The 21,818-nt window shown below is 38.8% G+C and overlaps 1 protein-coding gene across 1 annotated transcript in view; it reads left to right on the top strand.

Annotated features, from left to right (window-relative positions):
- Positions 1-4,215: 4,215 nt before the first annotated feature.
- ABCA13 (ATP binding cassette subfamily A member 13) overlaps positions 4,216-21,818 on the top strand; it is a 176,034-nt gene continuing 158,431 nt past the window's right edge. The window contains 6 exon segments of the mRNA XM_032683056.1: positions 4,216-4,302; positions 8,703-8,796; positions 9,953-10,076; positions 18,163-18,305; positions 19,153-19,181; positions 20,785-20,948. Of these exon segments, the coding sequence (XP_032538947.1) occupies positions 4,234-4,302; positions 8,703-8,796; positions 9,953-10,076; positions 18,163-18,305; positions 19,153-19,181; positions 20,785-20,948 (623 nt within the window). The 5' untranslated portion in view covers positions 4,216-4,233.

Genomic DNA, 21,818 nt, shown 5'->3' with positions numbered 1-21,818 from the left:
GACTAAAATGCATCTTTAAAATAATTACCATTAAATATTATACTCCAGATTAAATTACAGTTCAAAAAATCTTCTGCTTGAAGAGAAAGGAGGTCACTGAATAGAGCAACATTAAATCTGAAACTCCATGGTACAATAATGGAAGAAAGAGTAATGCTGACAGGGACAGTGCTTTTGCTCAGGCTACAAACAAAGCGAAGCAGCAGCAAAAGACAGTCTGTTTTCACAACACAGAAACCTGATTCTAGATGCTTCTTGTTGGTGCTGAGCTTATAACTATGAGAAAAATTTTCAATTTAATGGCATAATATTTGTATGTCATTTTACAAGAGTAAAATTCCTAGTGCTTCCCAGAAGCTCAAACAAACCACCATCCTCCTTGAGAGATTGGGTCTGTTTAGTTGGTTAATCAGCCCTATTATTTAACCTTGCCCACAACTAACATTTTTCATCATGCCCTAACTTTGCTCCCAGGAAGTGTCTCCAAGGAAAGATGCTACTATTGATGTCAACCTGCAGGCACTTTGTCTGGGACACAGGTCTGGGAGTACTACAAGTAGTACTCCTATTAATGTTAGAGTAAAAACCTTGTGATCACTCAATAAACCTTGTGAAAGAAATGGTGGGTGGTGATAGGAAAATAGGCTAGTTTGCCAGATTTCCATCCATATTCTCACATGATTTGACTGCATTCCTGTCTACCAAGCACTATTTTTGGCTCCTGGCCTTTAACCTATTTAACACATGAAATTATGTTTCTTTGAATGCGCTTGCCAACCTACTCTAATTACATTGTATTAAAACTGTAGGCTAGACATGGAGTGTGGATGGTATGCTATTATGATGCAGTCAATTTTTAAAACCAGAACTGAATGCTTGAAGGAGGTTTTCTGCCTTTTCTGCACCAGTGGTTTTGAATAACTTGCATAGTATAAGAGTAAAGTTTTAAGTTAAAACTGAGACAAAGCCTGCCAAAGCCAAGCAAAAGCAAAAAAGGGCAGGTCACTCTATCTTTTCCTTACTGTAGGATCCAATTCTGACCCTGTTTGTTTTTTTTTTCATTCCATAAGGAGTGGAGCACATGATGAAATCCCTTTCTAATTTGCCCTGCAATATTCAAGATGCTGCTCTTGATTACAGACACTCTGTTAATAAGCTCTGAAAACATACAGTTAATATAGCTATTAGCTGTTCCTTATAATGAAATAATTATATAGTTAATATAGCTATTTAAGGCTGGTACTTGCACAGGGTACTGCTTGATGCTGTACTGATGAAACCTAGGGCATTCAAATGAGCTTCCAGGATGGCAGCAATATAGGTGACACATCTCTCCAAAAATATTCAGAACCAATTTACCTTTCCTGCCTATGTGCATTATTTTTATTATTAACATGTTTTTTGTGCCAAGAGTTTGGTTTGGGGGGGGGGAGTGAGGCAGGTGATGATAATTTGATTCAATAATTGTCATATTTCTATGACATTGAAAATAATACAATCAAGCTCATACAACTTTTAGAAGTAATGTCTCAGAATGTCAGTGCAGGAATTGTTCTTGGTGGAATGTTCATGGGGTACCTTTTACTTTCCTAAATTTTGTTCTAGTAAAAATGAGTCTGCTACTGGAGGACACCATACTAGGCAAGAAGAAATTTCTATAAGAAAGGACTATCAGATAGGAGGACAAATGAAGTCAACAGAACTGAATGGTGAAAGGTGTTTGTCTGTTGAGTGCTTTATATAGTAAAATGAGGAGTCAGTAGTTCATTAGTACTGGACACTAATTCCATACAAAATAATTGTTTCCTGTATCCATGAAAAGCTGTTTAGCATTTAAAAATAGGATGCCACATTTATGAGTATGTAATTATATAGAGCGTAATAAATTTTACAGATTACACAGTCAGATGAGCAGAGATTTTGCAGAATGACTTGTTCAAAACCATTTGGCAAACGGTTCATGTGAGCTGTTTTGGCTCACACAGTCAGGAACTCTCTTCCATATCAGTTGCTTTGTTAAGTAACTTTTTGTAATTCATTATGTTGAGTAGTTTATAATTTTCTTCAAATCACATGCTATAGATTCTTCTTCCCGGCTTTCCATAATGGCTGTGTGGAACCACACAAATTAAAACACACACTTCAATTTCAGTTATTGAAAAATATTTGTTTAAAAATGCATACTTCAACTGTGTGCAGAATTTTCATCTGAGCTATCTCAGAATTTTGCCTTTGATCCTAATGAGAAAAATTTCTGTCCATACTCTGAAATAGCAGAGATTTTAGTATTACTTGACTAAAAGCAGAAGTGCCTGGTTATTAGGTGTGAAGTGGAACTTCTTGGTGAGGTATTAATTAATCCTGCCTCAGAGGTACAGATATGCTTAACAACAGTCAGGTAGACACTAAACTACTTAGTTTTTAGTATGTCCTGAGGACTTTCACATTTCTGTTTAAAGCTAAATGATTACTTCAGTATTTTTTCAGTCTCAGAGTAAAGAGAATAAAAGGAAATCCCACCATATTTGAGGAATAAAGGTGTTTAATTAGTTGCGTTCTGCCATGGCTGCATCTGTGATTTCTGCTTTGCTAGGAGATGATTTTGACCAATTTGTAAAAATTTATGAATTCATGACACCTACTTAATCTGCTTTTTCTCTGCTCCTTGAACCCATCACAAAGGTAAAAATTAAAACAGTAGCTTGCACCATTTCAAATACAAAGATTTTAACAGACTAATCAGTTTACCATGAAGTGGAGTAACAAAACTTCTCAATGTGCTCTGGAGGGCAAAAAACTGCTGCTGGGTGACTCAAACCCAGAGCTTGGGAAAGGCAAGCTAAGGCACTGGACACTAGCTGATCCTCAGCTTATATGGAAACTGGCATAACTCAATAGACCTGCAGATGTGCAGTTGTTCATTGCAGAAATATCAGACTTATTAACTTTTTAAATTGCTCCCTTGGCTTATGGAAGTTGAATTACTCTGTGGTGTCTCTGTATCCAAAAACTTTTTACATTTTGGGGGGATTTTACTCTTAATGTGGAAAACCAGCTGTGAATGTAAGATGTGTCTTTCATTCAATAGTAATACATTTTGCAAAAAGTGTAATGATGCAATTTACTTGTCAATAATGACAAATAAAAAATATTTGTTCAGGCATCATGCTGTCCTATGTCTGTGTGATTCATGATTCAGATTCTAGGCAGTCTGAATTACCTTCTATAATGGCTCTGTTAGGTGTCTCTATTGACCACAGAGAGAACTTTTGGGCATCACATTCTACCTTAGGCAATTTGTTTGGGTAGAGCAAAACATACAGAAAGTTTACTGCTCTGTTCACAATGGCACTCCTGATGGGTAAGGTAGCCATCCTATGCACCACCAAACTCCTGTTGTGTCTCCCAGTGGCCCTGCTACCACAGATCTGCATAGGCTCCCCTCCTGAAGATCCCCTCACACAGCTCCAGGAATAGCCCACCATCCTCTTTGCTAAAGGAACTGCTGCTATAAAACTGATTTTCATCCTGGGTGGCATCTGGCAGTTAATTAACATAGTTTTCTGGCTTGTCAGAATATCCTGCTTCTATGTAAGTTTTGTATACTGGAGAAAGAGAATGTCAAACATACATCCTTTATAAGAAAAAAATTCAACAGTCATATGATGATGCAATGGGTCCACTACAGTGCTAGATGTGTACTCATAAGGGTGTTCAAGAAGCACACTGACATTTTTAGGACTAAGTGGTTAAACAGCTTACTTATTTTTCTACTGTTCTTTTTTTTTCTAAAATCTAAGCATATGCAAACAAAGTGACATAAACACTGAAGTGACAGAAAGTCACCCAACTTTAGAAAAAGACAAATGTATGTTACACATTCTTTTTTTCCCCCTGTCATTTGCATTTATTTTTATTCCAGAAAAGTCGAAACAAGTGCAGAATGTATGCTGGAGTAAAGCACCCCGAGGGCATTTATACAAACCCATCCCCTTACTGTTCATTGCACTGAGAAGCAAACAGAAAGATGAGAGTCCTCGACGAATGAAAAACAAGAGGCAGAAACAGAATCTCATCTTTTCTCAGGAAGCAGGCAAATCTCTTGCACTATTCTCTAGTGCTGGAATTAATCAGCTTCTGAATAATACGTTTGGACTACTCTGTAAGATGATTCTGAGTTAGAAAGTCCCTAAGAAGCCACTCAGCAAGTGGATGAAGGAAAGAAAAGAGAACATGGGGCACATTGTACACCAGTTCAAGGCTCTGTTTTGGAAAAATTGGCTCTGCCGTGTGAGGCAACCGGTGAGTGCTTGAAAATGATTAAAAAAGGAATATTTTAAATCTTTTAGTATCTGTTGGAAAGAGCGTATCTATCAATTTTCCCTTTTTACTGCAGATTGCTGTGGACAGGGTGGCTGCAAGTGGTTCTTGTTTTGCTTTTGGTCATCTAATTGTTGAAAATACAAGTAGAGAACAACAATGGGTTGTTTTAATTCTAAAATGGCTGAATACAGCAATGCATTCCACTTTGCAAATGAGATAGAAAATCTCATAGAAGTTTTGAAGAGTCACAGCCTGTCTTTTAATTAACATTAGATACTAGCAGTGCTGCTAGTAGTGACAAGGGTGAAAATCAATTTTCTTCAATTAATTAATTAATTAATATAAGAAAGCTTGCATGATTGTGATCAAAATCTAGATACAGGGAATGCAGGGAATGTGCATTAAAATTGCATATACTTCTAAATTACCTTTTTTGTCCACTCTACAAAGCTTAATTGAACCTTTCAAATTCCAATATGCTGAAGAATGTGACAGCCACTTCTACAGCAATCAAAGTTAAAATGATACCTAAATATGAGATGTCATTCACCTTTACTGTCATTGAAATCATTTTTTAATTTAAGATATAAGGAAGTGAATTTTCTCAAGTGAAACAACATTTTTTGGGGAAAAAAAAGAGTCACTTCAATTAATAGTTTGACATTGATTTCACTTGTCTGTGATGATCTGGGGCTTTACAATGAAGCATGTTGGCTGTTTGGATAGGATTATCTCAGTTAAATAAACACACAGTTTTTAGTTCCAGAGATATTTATGTTAAATAAAATTGTGATTTAGAGAAAATTTCTTCAGCAAATAATTACAAGTGATGTCTTTTAATATAAAAGACGTTTTCTGGGGGAAGGATGCTGTTTATCATATTCTTCTTCATTTCTAAACACTTCTGTATGTTCAATCAGTGTGCATCAAGTGGCTCTTCAGTATCTCCTGCTCTCTTCCATGTGGATCTATTTGTCTTCTTCTGTGTAGTTTTCCCTCATGTAAGTTTTAAGTTTGCCTAATTGGTAGCTTTCCTGAATTGAGAGCTCACTGAGATGCAGACTTCTCCAAACCAAGAATTGCAAACCCAAAGCAAACTTAATTCTGCCTGTTGAGAGCCAAGACCTGCCCTGGGGGAACTTGCAAACCCTCCTTATGTGCCTGTTGTGCAACCATTAAGCTGTGAAGGTGTTCCATCTACAGTTACCTGAGGAGGAATCCAGGTGGATCATCCACCTGTGCAAAGGGCAGGTCAGACCCTTGTGAATCTGAAGAGAAAAGTAGAGAAAGATCTGATGTGCTTCAGCTCTGTTTCATACCATGTAGAACTGTCTGTAAAAAGCAATAGTCTCCTCATGGTTATTTCTCAATAGTTAGGGCTAGAAGACAAGTGAGTTCTGTTGAATTAACAATGTGTCATTAATATCATGTGGCATTAGTTGATATTACACAGTGAAAGATGAAGGGCGTGTGACAGATATAAGAGTTCTATAAGGAACAGGTGTTTTGAATGAAATTCAGGTTGGCATCAGCACCTCCTATTAACGTGGTTCAAAGACAGCACAAGTTATTATGTATGTTTGGGCATCAGCTGGAGCTTGAAATTGCAGTTGTGCTGAAGACATGTTCTCATTTCTGTTTCAGAAACTTTTGCTTCAGAATTACAGATTTCAGAAGCTCAGGAGATACGCACTACCGGGCAAATGTACTACTTTAGTTTTCTATCTATACATTTCTTAACTATTGTTTAAATAGTTATAATAAATAATAAATAATCTATTACCATCCAAATTTGTATCTAGGTAAAGGATGAAAGGTGGCTCCCAAATTCTCTTGTTCTGATACCCTAATTTAGAAGACCCTTGGAATTTAAAATCAGGCTGTGAAATCCTTGGAGTGTGTAGTCACTGATATGGTTATTAGAACAAAACAGAAACATAGCCTACTCTAAAACTATGCCTTTTAAAAAAAGTTGTTATTAGTAGTAGTTTTCATTTTGGATTAATGTTAAGCATGGCAGAAAATGCAGGTATAATTCTTGCTCTTTATTTGCCCCTACACCGAGAGTCATCTTTGCCCTCCTTCTGTCTTTTATAGTTCACACTCCTTTATTTCTTCCACACTTTAAGAGATATAAACATCCCCTGAGAGTTGCTTACCGATGAGCGTCCTCTGTTTTGTACACATATGTTTTTGCATCCCCGCAAAAAAACCTAAAACAAAACAAAAAACCACATACTCACACAAACCTCCAAAACTCTGAGCGAACAATTACAAAGTTGTCTGCTTTTATCAGCTCGACCCTGAGGCTCCATTACCAAACCTCACTATTCCTCCCAGGTACAGCTCCTCAGAATAACATGAGCTCTCAGGCTCCAATTCCTCCCAGTGCCTGGGCAAAGCAGCTGTGCAAGGACTGCAGTCCTACAATCTCACAAATGCCTTTTTTTGGACCTTCTGCGGCTGCTTTTCTCATTCAAGCACAAATATATCTTATACAGTGGCATTACTTTTCCATGTATGCCACGAATAACTTACTCATTGAGATCAATTTTGCGTGCTTAATGTCTGCAGCATGCTGATGATTCATTGAGTCCTCCAACCTGTTGTTGCCTCTGCAGCTGCCTTCTCGGTTCTTATATTTATCCCAAATTCCTGTCAGCAGATGCAGCAGTCTCTGTCCTAGCTGTCCCATCCTCCCATTGACTCTGCCGGAGATGGCAGGGCTGTGTTTGATGCTGAATGCTGTCACTACAGGCTGGCTTCCTGGCTCAGCCATAGCCCTGGCTCGCCTGGCAATCCAGGCTCCCAACGGAGTTGGCACAGCAGGGCAGGCCCTGCCTGACAAAGGCCCTGCTGTCCCAGCATCCCCTCTGGCTCCCTGCCCTTCAGGGAGCAGCTGCCTGGTGCTCTGTCCTGGCTGCCATCTGGGATTGCCCTGAGCCCTTAGGTGAGCTTCGTGAGGGAGCCCAGCCTGTCCAGGGCCTTCCCCTATAAGCTCCCCTAAGCTCTGGTCTCCCACTGCCCTGATCCCCCACCTGAATTTCTCATGGGACCTTTCTGCAGCGCTGGCTGTGGTGGTGTGTGCCCCAGGGGCAGCCTGCTCCCTTTCCAGCCTCTCCTGGACAGCCTGGTGACATTCCTTCCAAGTCTCTTCTGCAGTGCCCCTTTCCTCAGCTGCTGCACCTGGCTCCATTCCCTACACACAGCCCATGGATCCCCTACAGCCATGGCTCTATTCCACAGCACGGGATGAACATGCCAAGGAGGGGAGGATGCCACTGGGGCCCTGCAGCTCTGCTAAGCTTTAGTGGTTGTAAGCAGCCTCACCAGGGCCCAGGATCCAGACAAAGTGGGGTTTCTGTGCCCTCTGCTCCCACCTGGGTGAAGTCGGAGGAACACTGCTTTCTAGCTCAGCCCTTGCACTTGGCTACTGTCTTTCTGGCTTGACCATGGCTCTGCCATGACATTGACTGAGGATCTGGACTCTGGTGGAGGCTGGCTGCAAAGGCGGGGCCTGCCCTGCTCCCCTTGGGAGTTCCTGGGGTGGGTCCCTTGCCCCACTGGCTGGTGTTTCCATGCAGGGATCCCTGCCCCTTGGGGAGCAGCCAGATCTTGCTGATCCCTAAAAATTTTTAAGCACCAGCCTTGCTTTTCTTTTGTTGTCTTCTGTATTGTGTGTGATCAGTTTAGATAAATGGTGATTTCCCTAAATTTCAGGAAACCTTTAGTTCCTTGCCCCATGTTCAGCAGAGAAGTCCTTCTCCACAAGGAAGGCTCTGACACTGGATTTTGTTCTTAAGCATTATGTTACTGTTCTCTGGCATTTTTCCAACATATCCAAGTTCAGGAATCACTTCCTCCATGGGATTTGGTTCAACTCTGACAGTTTAGAAATAAAATCCTCAGTATGCTTCAGGGAAGTTAACAGCCTCTAATGGGAGATCTTCAGCCTGGCTGTCATTTCAACTGTGTTTCTGTTACCGAGTTCGCTGTTTGCACTTTCCTAACACTGTTATCAGTGGGTCTTTTAAAACTTAGCTAAATGGCAGTTTCTTCCTTTCTGTTGCTGAATATTGAGACAATTGGTCTTTGTGCTTTTTATTTCTGTTCAGTCTATTTGGGCATTTGTGTCCTACTAACACTATAAATAGAAGTGAAAACTACTTTTTCGTTCTGTGACCAGTGTATTTCACAAAGTTATAAGGATTTTAAATAGAAGTATCCATTATTAATTTACTTCAATGATCTTACTTTCCCTTAAGTAGTTGTAAAAGAGATATTTAATTTTTTTATTATTAAAAGATATATAATTTTTAGTGATTTGTTCCCAAATCCTGCTTTCTATGGACTTATAATGTTTTGATTTGTCTTTTCAGGTCCTATCTCTCGCTGAAATACTGTGGCCATGTGTACTGTTCTTGATTCTAGCTGCAATCCGCTTCCAGGAGCCCCCAAAATACAAGGAAAACTGTATGTTTTGTTTCACTTGTGTTCTATTTTGGTTGCCTCTGCTTGTAAAAAGATTTAGCAAATACTAATGATATCCTAAAATGGGGGACTTAAATGTAGTGAAGTCAATTGAAAGAGTCCTAAAGTGGGGTTCAATCATGTCTAGCTGTGGACCTGAGCAAGCTGTTTTTAGGTGGGAGAGATACAAAGTTTAAGCTCTGATTTTTCAGAACAGTTTTAGAGATCAATTTTGAATATAAGGTGGATTACTTGGGTTTTAGTTGTATTTATTTCTTTCAGTTGAGTAATGGATTTTAGATGACTACTTCAGAGGTAGATAATTCTCCAGTAGATATTAACAATTAGACAAGATGAACCTTACCTCTACATACTTCCTGGGATTTAGAATTAATATTTTGTAAATAATAAATTCTTCCATTTCCTTTAACACTTCAAAACTTCTTATGACTAACTCCACTTTATAAAGTTCTTTTTGCTTTTATCTTGTAAAACATTAGCTTCATTTAGAAAAGATATTATAATCTATTATAATTATGATATTATAATCTATTCAGTTTGTTATTCTATTATTCACCATTATCAGTAAAATGGGGATAAACCATCATTAGCTACATTAAAAATCAATTTGGTAAAACAATTCTAGATCTGTACAGTGAAATAGTTGGAGAGAACATAGCCTGTACTATGTACATTTACTTTATGGAGAGATGTGGATAATTCCAGAGATAATTCCAAAGCTGCTGTTTAGACCGTCTCGATGGATGGATGTTCAGATATTGCTGAATATCAGTTCCTTCATCTTATGAAAGCCTGTGAGAAGATACTGTTTTGTGAAGAAGTCTATATTCTTTTCCAAGTCACACATGATTTTGGGCTAGCAAGTATATGATATTGCAATAGTGTTACTACCAGGAAATTCAGCTTTTCAAAGATCGCTCTTAAAGGTCATATATACCCTGTTGTCACAGTCTGACATAGAGGTTACTCTGTGGTTTCTGTGGTGAGAGAGTTTTTCTTAAATGGGACACCTACCATTGATACAACTTCATCACTTTCAGGTAACAAAGATGCTGTTTAGGAGAAGGAAACACAGTGTGGTGGTACAGTCTGCAACTGCCATGTCACTGGCCTTGATTCTGCCTCTGCTTGGTTTTAGGTTACTTAGAAGCTCGTGATTTACCAGGTCGGGGCCTTTATCCTTTCATGCGAACCCTTTTCTGTAATGTTGGTTCACGATGCAAGAATACTAGTTACACAGCACAGGAAAACAACCACTTCCGGTGAGTTACATGAATTCGACAGAGCTGTAGGCATCACAGTGCGTCTTTTTCTGCAGCAAAGGTTGTTCCCACCTCATAGACAGGGAAAATAGGGACATTGTTACTCTGTGCTAAAAGTTTCCTTCAGTGTCTTAATGCAAAAGACGTGAGGCGTTAGATGGTCTTACTGAATAATGAACATTGTTTTGGGGTAAAATTGTAGCAGTACCTTGTCATATTCTTGCCCTTCACTGCTGCCGTAGGAAAGCATACTTTTATCCTTCCTTAGAAAGTCCTTTATTACATGAGTGCCAAAAGTATATCATATGTGGATTTAAACTTTGGATAGTTTGGGAGCATACGTGGTGGGAGAAGTGAACACAGAAAAGCAAAACAAGGACAGCTTTCAAGCAATACTCACAAAGAACCAAAAAGGAACAGCAGAAGCTCTGTAATAAAAAAGAACTTGAAAAAAGTTATCCATAACAGGGCCTTGAACGAGGATCCCAGAACGCAGAAAAAAAAATTAATTTGAATTTGGAAATTTTCTTTAAGAAAAATTTTATTAAGTGATTTTATTCACTTCAGAAATGTTGAAAAACATTAAAATACAAAGACATTTAGGCAAATTTTCTGAAGGATGTAGTCACAAACAACCTTTCAAAATATATAACAATAAAGTTAAATTAGGGTGAGCTAATCAGAATATGTGCATTTTTATATGTATATTATTCTTAGAAAATTGAGAATATCTGCTAAAAGTTCTTGGAGGTCTGAGCCAGGTGAGCATGTGAGACCATTAAATATTTATGGTTTATTATTGTAGAGGTTTATAGGTAGCAATAAATTCAGCATGCGGCAAGTTGGAAAGCTTCAGTATCACAGTAATAGGCCATAATACTTACAGGTTTATCTCGATGATGTGTTCTAGTTATTTGTTTATGTAAAGAACTGTTGATTTAGCATAAGACTGGGCAAAAAAAATCTTGCTTATGGGCAAACACCTTTTGCATAAAGCAATAATTTGTTAGTAGAATTGAAATCTTAATGTTTTTAGCCACAAATCACCATTAGTCAAGACGTGTTGTTACACAAAATACTTTTGGACAGAAATACCAGTATTATGGTAATACCTCTTGCCAAAAATTTTCCTAAAAATAGTAGTAATACAGTTAAAATTGTTACAGGACCACTTAGTTTCTAGTTCTTTCCCTGGGGTTATGCTCACCTTTCCACTGCAGCTCTGGGTCATAATGTCAGTGGCTGCAGCTGGGTGGTGATGTGGTTGTTACGGCAAGTCTGTAGTCCTTTGCTTGGAGGAATGTGGTGTTGATGGTTTCTTTTTCCCTCTAGGGTGTATTTGGGGTCACTTATGTTTGCTGATGTGCTTTTATACCTTGCTTGCTCTCCATTTGTTTTCATCTCTATGATACATCTAAATTTATGTGGTACACCTGAATGTGTATGGTATCTTTTACATTTGTTAGCTACTTTGGCTTTTTTTACTTGATAAGTATAAATTTGTGTTGTCCAGTTACAGTTCTGCATTTTAAATGAGCAGTGGTGAATTGTTTATAGGCATGGGGTTCTCAGAACCAGCCTGTGCCCCTTTTCTTATTATCCCAGACTCGTATTCCAGTACAGTGCATCCTATGTCCCCGCTTCTCAAGGCGTTTGCTATTATACTGAGTCTGTGTTCTTCTGCACTGTTTTGTTAATCATAAATATCTCATTCTGCACTAAATGGTCACTTGCTACTTCTATCTGTGTAAAACTATAGTGGCACTATACAATGACAAATGAAAGTAAAGCAAATAGCCATAGTCCTATGGCCAGAAAAAACAAAACAAAACAAAACAAAAAGAAAAGGTAAAACTAATCCAAGTCAAAAACAAAACTGAAGGCTTATTAAGTTTAGACAAAGCAAAGGTGGCAAAACTCTGTGCCATGGTCTTGCAAACTCAGTACTAAGACTAGAGCCTGTTACTTGTAGTGGCAGCACTTTATTACTGGGTTATGGAGTTACAATAATTGTTGGCCTTTAAAAAACAGTTTCTTGAAAGGATACTTTTTATTTATATCAGTGGTCCAGATGCCATCTAAGTGTGTTAAACTCTGGAAACTATGAACTATATTGACTGCTCTGCATGATTATTTGCACTGCTTTGACTGAACTGCCCAAATTATATTTCAGCTCAAAAGAAAAGCAGGAAAGAATTTCCTGGGGGCAGTCTTAGACCTACTTAAGAATTGGGGAAATTATTCAGTGGCTTTCAATTTTTCAACTGAAAAATAAAATGCATGCGTGTATCCATATTTATACACTCAATAGGCTACACTGAGTAACATATAGCCTAGGTAAGGAAAAAAGCTAAAAAGGTAAGATGAAGTTCATTCTGAGGTCAGTCTGTTCCACCAGGTCCATCAGTATAAATTAAATCAACCTCAGGGCTGCTCTGACTTATGCTGGCTGCTGAAAGCCTTAGGAAAACATACTGTCAGCTTGGTCAGCCAAACATAACCGAATCCTACAGTGTCTCTGTTGACTGGAAAGATGGGGTGGCGTAGGAACAGTAATATCAATTATCTTCCCTTTGAGGATTTATATCAGACAATAAATTTTATATAGGGCCTTTTTTGTGTCAACAATGTTGTGTTTATTAAGGGTAAATCAAAGACTATGCATAGTTTGTGTGGACACTTAACCCATTTGTTTTCACAATGTGTACCACATTGGTGCTATCAATTTGAAATGCAGTAGTTGTCTTTTGGAGAAAGTAGTTCTATGACTACTGTTGGAACCTCCAAGGAAGCCATAAACCACCAAAATAACTATTTGTCAGTGAGAAACCTGAGCAGGGCTGCTCCAAGAGGGTGGCTGAGACCAGGGGTAAAGTCATCGTGGTGCAGGCCATACCCTCATTGTCCCTTCAAGAAACAGTCTGTGATGTGGTGAAAAGATGAGCCAGGTGAAGGCTACAACTACCTCATCAACTCTGATTTGCAGAAAGTTCTGCCACCTCCTCTGATACCTCAGAAGGCATCCATTTTTCAACAGTTCCATGGCTTTGCTCTTTGCTCCTCTCTTAAGCCACTGAAAAGGCTGCTGACTGGCAGCTCACTGATGTGATTCCCTAGCCTGATACATCCAGTGGTACCTCAGAGCAGAGGAGTAAGGAACTATCAGGAGCTGTCATGGCAAAGGACTTTTTTCCTCTGCTGTTTCCAGAATGTTTGACTCCCCACCTCATCTTAGTGGAGCACAGCATAAAACTGAGAAAATGCAAATAAGATAAAAGCCATGCAGCACAGAATCCTATGGCTGTACACCCACATGTTTCTGTGCATGTGCATGGAAACATAATGTCTTCCTAGTACTCTGAGTTCCACTGCAAATCTTGAAGAACGTGGTGGGTCTTTGTCCCTGCATCTAGAACTCCTAGATCTATGTTTGTTAGACTTCTCAATACCCAAAAGAAGATTAAGCTCATGCTTTCTCAGACTTAGAACTACAAAGATCATGAAAACAAAACTCTAAAATATTATTTCTAAGGAGTCTAGAATTAATTTTATTTCTCTTTATTTAGCTACAAGCAGCAGCAACCTGAGCAGGCTCACCCAGTAGGTGTGGTGGAGCCCTGGGTCTGTCTCTGGGTCTTCTGCTGGATGGGCCACTCATAACTACATGGTAGCTCTATCTCTTTTTGCACCAGACTGGGCTCCTGGGCTCATCTGACTGTGTTGGGGCTGTCTCTGGAGTCTGTAACACACTGCCAGGTCTGCCTGCTGGCTGCGGTCCTGGGGAAGGGTGCCCTATTGGTGAGGGCATGGACTCTGTTCCAGAGTTGCCTCAGCTTGGCCCCCCTCCTGAAGCAACCCTGCTTATGCCAGTCCCTTTCTTCTTACTGGTCTAAAACTTTAATTTGATCAGTACCCAGTCTTCTGTGGTTGTCCAATGGAGTAGCATTAGAAGACCTCATGTATGAGAACCAGTGTGGGAAAACAAAATCAAGGAAAGTCTAAGCATCAGTGATAGTATTCACGTAAGACTTGCTTAAAGGGTCAGATTTTTACTTAATGATGTGTGTCTTCCAATGAGAAAATAAATAATTCTGCAAGATAGCTGTATGTCTGCAGCAACTTATTAGAATAGTAGCTCTATGTGGTCTGGGCCAGCTTTTGTAGTCTTGGGCTGTGTAACTGGAAAACAGAAACAGAAGAAAATTTTATGTTCTTTCTTAAAGACTGTCAGAGAGTTGGGGAGAAAAGGAAACTTAAACATGAATTTTCTCCATTTTATAGCCAATTAAGAAGAACACTTTTTTTGTTTCTTTATATATTTTGGTCCACTGCATTTTACAAAGGTTGTAATTGTAGGCAACATGGAGGGGAAAGATCTTTCTGTGACAGACATGCAGTTTGTCATTGTCCAGCGTGTGTATTGGTGTTGATGGAGATGTCATGTCTCCAGGCTGTTCTGAGATGGTGCAGAATGGCACAGCTGGGGCTTTGCAATTTGAGAAGAATTTTTAATGTGGTGACAGGGGTGAGGTTGAGACAAGGGTTTGCTGAGAGGCTTATGAAAATCATCAGTCTAAATGGCATTTCATATCATAGCTGAGATTTCAGATAAACTCTGAAAAGTTCTTATTGTCATCCTGAGCAACTTATTAATTTGGACAGAATTAGCATTTCTGAGTCATGGCTTTTGGAAATGACAGTTGCTCTTACCTGCTCAGAGATTGCAGTCTTTTTGCTCTTTTGTAGAACTTTGTCATGTTCAAAACTTGTACCAATGTATGTCTTTAGTTTGATTTCTGTACTCATGAAATTTGCAGAAATGCACAATTAAGGGAAGAGTTAGCATGGACGATAATGAAATTATATATATACACACACATTTTCTCCTAACATCTCACTTCTAACTATGTATGTCCTCTTATACAAATTACGGGCTTCCTCCTTTTGTTCTTTTTGTCATCCCTTGCTTCTCCTCTTTATCATTCCTAGCAACTGCTGCTAGGAACTTCCTGGGAACTACTGCTTGACTTCCTTTACACATGCACACACAAGGGGGTAAATGTCGCCTTCTGCTCCAGAAAGCACACATTGAAGACTCTTTGGGAGAGCAGCAGTACAACAATTAAGTATTTTTGTTGACACAGTCTCTGAAAACTGTTTGCCTTGACAGCCCCTGCATCTGGTCTTGAAGTCTAATTTCTTATCTTTCCGGCAAGATGGTGAAATAAAAATCTCTGTAATATTTTCATCTGTTTCATAAAACTGAGCCTGATAGCCAATATCATGCCCTTGGCCAATTCCCCTTCCAAAGGGGTTGTGGTCATCTCCAAGGGTAACCAGAGGAAGAGCTGTGGCAATGACTGCAAAAGAGGGACATGGCAGCTGCTGACATTGCTGCTGCCCTGTAAATCCCCATGAAGCTAATAGCTCACTAACAGCTGCTCTTGTCCTGCTAAGAGGCTTGTGCTTGGGAGTGTGGTGTTTCTATGGGTCTTTCAGCCTGCACATCCTTCTCTTCTGTAATAGCCGGGTCTTATGCCTGGGGTTTGGTCCTTCTGCCATACCCTATATATCTACAGCCCCCTACTGTTTCCTAGATCCCTCTCCAGTTTCACCATCAACTTGCTTTTCCCTGCATTTCACCCTGTAACTCTTCAGAGCCACCAAGTGCTGCCACCTGTTTTCTTTCATGTTCCTAGCCTGTGTATCTTCCCCAGTCCAATTTCCCCTACTCCATGGGACCTCTCACAGGGCAGTAGCTTGTTTTCCTAGTCCTCAAGCCTGGGAACACTGAAAGGACAGCCCAGCTGACTGTCGGTTCAGCCGGTGTGTCTGTTGTGTTCTGCTATGTCTCAAACAGGTGGCTAAAGCGCATAAAATTAGATGCCAAGAGGACGTTTTTTTTCGTTTCCCTGATCTTTATCAAACAAAGAATTGCAGATCCAGTGTGCAGCAGAGTCAGTGACTGAAGAAGGGAGGTGGGGGAACGGAGTTTTTAACTCCCCTGTCACTGCTATCTGTGTCCCCTGCTGCTGACAGGGAGGCCGGCAGCACCAGCAACCCTGGAGACAGCACTGAGCTTAGCCGTGTGTTCCTATGTAAGGTGACCTTTTTTCCCCAGAGCATTGTTGTTTGCAATGTTCCAAAACAGAGAGACCTCTAGATGAGGAGACAAGGCTTGTGTCTAGTTTGGAGGGAGAACAATGTGGTTTGAAATACTGCTGTTATGCTTCACTTCTCTGAATACTTATTATTTTAAGTGACCTTGTTAAGAGAGTTTAGTTGTCAATTTTAAGTTCAGCAAGTATAAAAACCCCTACAAACAAACTGCAACACACCTACCCTGCCCTAAACCCCACAAAAAACCCTCAACCAAAACTTCTGGAAAATTCTGTGGAAACTGAGCTACAGTTCTGGTTTTTTAAAGTTCTGACTGGTTGTTATTCTGATCAAGTGCTGGCCACCTGTTCATGTTCAAAAAGTAGAGTACTAGGAAATTTTCAGTATATAGTTAATGTTCCAGCTCTTTGCCAAACATCACTGTTCTTAACTGTCTAAAATTTCAGGCAGTGGGATTGTTAGTAATATTGGAATTTATATGGTAGTTTTCAAAAGCAACAGCTAAAGTGCAGCCACCTTCTGGACTGAAGAAACCTGCATTTTAAAACTCCATTTAAAAGGGAAAAAAATGTGGTAAAGAATTGTTCTGCCTTTAATCCACTGAAATTTGAGGATGCTGAAACTATTTTCCAAAACCCTACTGGCTGTCAGCCAAGTTGGGATAAAAATAAGCTGTACTGAAACAATCAAGAACTTGATTGTTTTACGATTAAATTTTCTTTGTATTCCTTAGTCTGAAGTTGCAGACACTTCTGTGGTTGTCTGATCAAATGAAGATCAAGAAAAGAAAGAAAGAGAAATGAGGGAATCAGAAAGTTGTTGCTGATAGTTTGCTTTGGTTTGTGAATCTATCTCATTAGGCTTTTCTTTCACTAAGTAAATGTTGTGCTGAAAGCAAATGTTGACATACAAGCTTTACAGAAAGGAATGTAAGTCTTTATTATATTTTTGTAAGTGGGGTAGGACAAGAGGCAACGGGCAGAAACTGAGGCACAAGAAGTTCCACCTGAATATGAGGAGGAACTTCTTTACTGTGTGGGTGATCAAGTGCTGGAGCAGATTGCCCAGAGAATCTCCCTCACTGGAGATATTCATGAACTGACTGGACACAATCCTGTGCCATGAACATCAGCAGGGAGGTTGGACCAGATGACCCACTGTGGTCCTTTCCAACCTTACCCATTCTGTGATTCTGTCACAGTTAATAGTACTTCTAATGAAAAATAGCAATATTTTTGCTAGACAGGATTTAACTCTTGAAATTATTTGAATTTCCTATAAGAGAATAGAGAATTCAACTCCCTAGTAAGTGGCTAAATATAATTATTCCATTGTTTATGGTGTCTTAGGACAGTCTAAGTAATTTTGTCCCGTAAAGAGGTGTTTAAATGACTCTGACGTCTGATTTAATTTGAAAGTATTGTTAGAAAGTTGTTGTGCTATGAAGTTAGCCACCAGATAGTAGTGTGGCAGAGATAACATTTACCAGGACTATGGTTGTAAGCTAAAATCAGGGAAAAGCCTGTAGTGAGAATAAGATGCTGTTTTTATAGGTTGCTGTATATATTTGAAAAAAAACAAACTGTTGTCTTAGATGCAATAGGAAAGCTTGAACTTTCTCATCAGAGAACCATCACCTGGAAGCATGACAAACTAGAGAAGAAAAGTTGAGCGTTTCAGAAACATTAAAGACTTCTTTGTATGTGTCTGTCCTTGGTTGCTGTCAGAGTTGGGTTACTGGCATAAGTGAGCTCAGCAATTTTTCATTGCCCTCTTTCCTGAGGTTTTGAGACTCACTACAGCAACTTGCATGCTAATGAATCAAACTAAATAGAAGTTTTATAAATGCGTAAGAGTTTAAAAAATCAGAATACTGCTGTGATTGTATACACATTTTTCAGCTACTTGCTTTCAGTTTGTGATTATCTCACCTATCCCTCTTCTTTCTGTCAAAAACTACTGCAAGCACCCAAAGTGGTCCAGAGAAAGTCACTGGACCTGATCTAGACTTCATGAGAGAGATAGAAGAACTTGCAAAGGATTTTATTGATACTACAGAGAAAGCCATGGCTTTAGAAAAACTGTGGGAAGAAAACTCAAGGTTTTCAGGTAAGGTGTAATCTTTCTAAAAATTAATTTCTTTTCCTATCAGGTAAACTGTCAAACAAAAGAATACTCTTATATTAAAAATAAAATTAGCACGCTAATTAGCCGGTCTGAAACCCCCCACACTTTTATCATTAATATCATTGTGGCCATCAAAATTATCAGAAAAAAAAGTTAACTTTCTAAAATTATGCCCTTGTATTACTTGAAAGTTAAGAAAATAGTGTGAGGGGAAAGGTTTAAAGGTAAGGATTAATAATCTGAGTACAAGGTTACTTGGTCTAACTATATTGAAAAGTAGTTTATTAGGCTGTATTTCTATTATACTAAATAGTATAGGGATGGAGAACCTCAGTAGCTCACACCTGGTGATCCTCGGGGACCTTCAGTCTTGTATTGATACAGTGAAACTGGAAATACCAGGGTATGATGCTCCTGTTCTATTCCCACCCATACTGTGCAGCATCGCTGCTGTAGCAGGTGGGCATTTAAGACCTAACACTATCTTGCCTTTCTGGCTGGTTTTCAAGCAGCTAGATTTAGGTGAAATGGTAATTTTCATGCCTGGCTGTCTGGCAGCTAGTACATCCATCTAGAGCTGATGTGACGATTTCGCCTCACTGAAAAGTGAATTGTAAGCAATGTCTTTTAAATTGTTTTTGTGATAATAGTATAAGTATTGGGAAGCACAGAAAATCCAATGGATCACTACCTTTCTGGGATATTAGTTGCTTCACATGCCTTTACTTCTGTAGAAATATCCTTTTTACACTGCTTGCTGTTGCTTATAATATTGATTCTTCTGAAGTTAATAATGTCTCTCTGTAAAGGAAAATATTTGATTTTACAGGGCTCCCTAACATCACCACTTTTCTTTCTGTAAGTATTTTTACAATCTATTTCTAAATTACAGTTCTGGGTTTTGAGGTATCTTTATTATAATGGTTAGAAATTTGTGTCCTGTCAAATTTGAGTAAACTATCCTTAAAAGAAATTGACATATGGTTGAAGGAAACAATAACATCTTGAAATTTGATAGAGGTTTGGTCGATTCTAAATTACTGGTTTAAGCCAGTCTAGGTTGTTAGTAGCTAAAATCCACAACTATTTGAAGACTAACCGTTCATTAGGAGCAATTTAAAAGTGCATCTGCCAGACCATGTGCAGCTGTATAAAATAATATTACAAAATGTCTTGCAAGGAACTCTCATCCTAAATAATAAACATTATTATTTAAGAAACAAAAAAGCAAAACCAACCAAAGAAAGCACAACAACAGAAATCCAACCCAAAACGTAAAAAAAGGACTGAGTGAGACTGAAGAGATGAGGCTCTTGCTTGGATGGGATTACTTTGAATTCAGGCTTGTGATCCAATAAATAGGGCAAGCAGACTCAAGCTGGGGATGAAGAAGGAGAGATGTGCAAGATGTAGCATAATTCCTTCCAGAATCTCTTTGGCAGTTAATGTGAAATGAATTTGGTCTTTGTGCTGTCCCTAATGCATTAGGCCTTCACCCTTGCATTCTCAACAACTAAAGGAAGGCTGAATGGACACTGTAATAGATCTCCATTACTGTCGATTTTCTACCTTTTTGTAGATCACTGGTTTCCTTTAAAAATATTTAAAATCTTTTCTTTCCATATTTGATTGACTGTAACAGCTACTTCATGAAACCTGGATTTCCAGTTTATAACTTGAAATTAGATGGCATTTTTATAGTAACATTTTTAATTGCTCGTAAGATACTTGACTGAAAGGAGACATATCAATATCAAATTTCATTTTGGGAATATAAAACAGAGAGAATGTATTCCTCAACATTAAGAAAATATTTAGTTAACAGCAGCCAGTCACTACTAGTAACAGAGTTTGTATGCACAAGTTTCTTTTTTGTATAAACTATGTTCGTGCCACCATTATCCAAAAAAACCCTATTGAAACATTAATTTAGATAAGCAAAGACATCATAGTAAACAAGCGTGATAAACCCTATTTTGCAGAGCCATCTTATTGTGTAGTCCTATAAAAGAAGGATTTTTATCTCAGTTAATCTTTAATTTTTATAAATCATTATTTGAGACCCCTGCGAACCCTGCAAGGATGGCTTGCCCTGGGCAGTCCCCCAGTCTTTATACCCTAGACTTAGAAATTCATTGCAGGGCTAAAGAGTTCCTTGTGCTTGAGATCTAAAAGACAATCCTTCTCATTGGGGAAAAGTTACTTCTGAAAAGAAAGAGATTCCTTAGCTGTTCTCCCAGCTGAAACACATCTGAAACATAGCTGCCATAAGTTCAAAATACGACCAAAATGATGTGGTATATTACCAAAGCCAGAGCTATGTTTCCACTCAGGAAAAATATTTCAAATGGTTTAAAATTCAAGAGGGTTGGGGAAATAACAGGCACTCGCTTTTTTAATTTTTTTTTTTTCCTGTTAATGGAAGTGTTGCATGTTATTGGTTTATTTTTTTCACCTTAAGATGGATTTGAATGAAGCAGAGAAAATGATTTCTAGAGCAGAAAATCTGTACAAGCAACCATATTTCTGGAACTTTCTGCATTCACTCCCTCATCTTGAACTGAACAGCTTTTTTACAGAAGATGAGTTAGCTTCCATAGCACAGTTTCTAAAGATTATTCAAAAGTAAGTACTTTTATGTTCTTGAAAGTCCTCTGTTTTAAAATTTTATTGGCAATTCTTGTTCTTCTCACTGGTTACTTAATAAAATAAACAACTTCCAGCATCCAAGTATTCATGAGATAAAACAGGAACTTGATTGTAAGTTTGTGGTTACTTCTTTTCTTCTTCAGCAACAATATGCACAGACTACAGTAACCATTGGCTGCTGTGCTGAGTGAAGTTATGAATCTGTAAATAAAATCTCGGTAGAAAATTCTCTACCCTGAGCCTCTAGCATGGAGAGAGTGACAAGAGGACAAAAGTGAAGAATGTTCATGGTTATGGTGTTTGTCTTCCCATGCAACTGGTAGGCATGTGGAGACCCTGTTTCCTGGAAAGCATCTGGCTGTTGATGAAAAGTGGAGAATGAATTTTTGGTTTTGTGTCACTTGCATGCACAGCTTTTACATCACTTATTAAACTACTTCTAGGTTGACCCATGAGCCTTTATGCCTTCCTTTTATTTTCTTCCTGTCCTGTGGGAGAAGGGAGTAAATGAACAGCTGTGTAGGTGCTTGGCTATGTGAGTGATTAATACAAGGCAACTCAGATGTTTACATATGGGTCTTTGTGCCTTGTTCATTTGGGTTTTTTTTAAGACTCTGGTGCCCTTCAATGACCAAATTTTCCATCACTAATGCAATTTGGAAAGCAAGCCACAAGCCCCAATGCTTACTTTGTGACTAGTTTTGTATTGCTATCTTACATTCTTGTCTGAGGCAAGATTTAGCCAGCAGGAAGGTTCCTAAATTTATATCTCCCATGTTCTGAGCTGTACCATGCTTGCTATGTCTCTCAGAGGTACGTAAAAGAGACTTTTCACACCTATGTGAC

This window comes from Chiroxiphia lanceolata, chromosome 1, assembly GCF_009829145.1.
Source record: "Chiroxiphia lanceolata isolate bChiLan1 chromosome 1, bChiLan1.pri, whole genome shotgun sequence".
NCBI lineage: Eukaryota > Metazoa > Chordata > Aves > Passeriformes > Pipridae > Chiroxiphia > Chiroxiphia lanceolata.
Note: the sequence above shows the minus strand (reverse complement) of the source record. Positions and strands in the feature narration are given on the sequence as shown.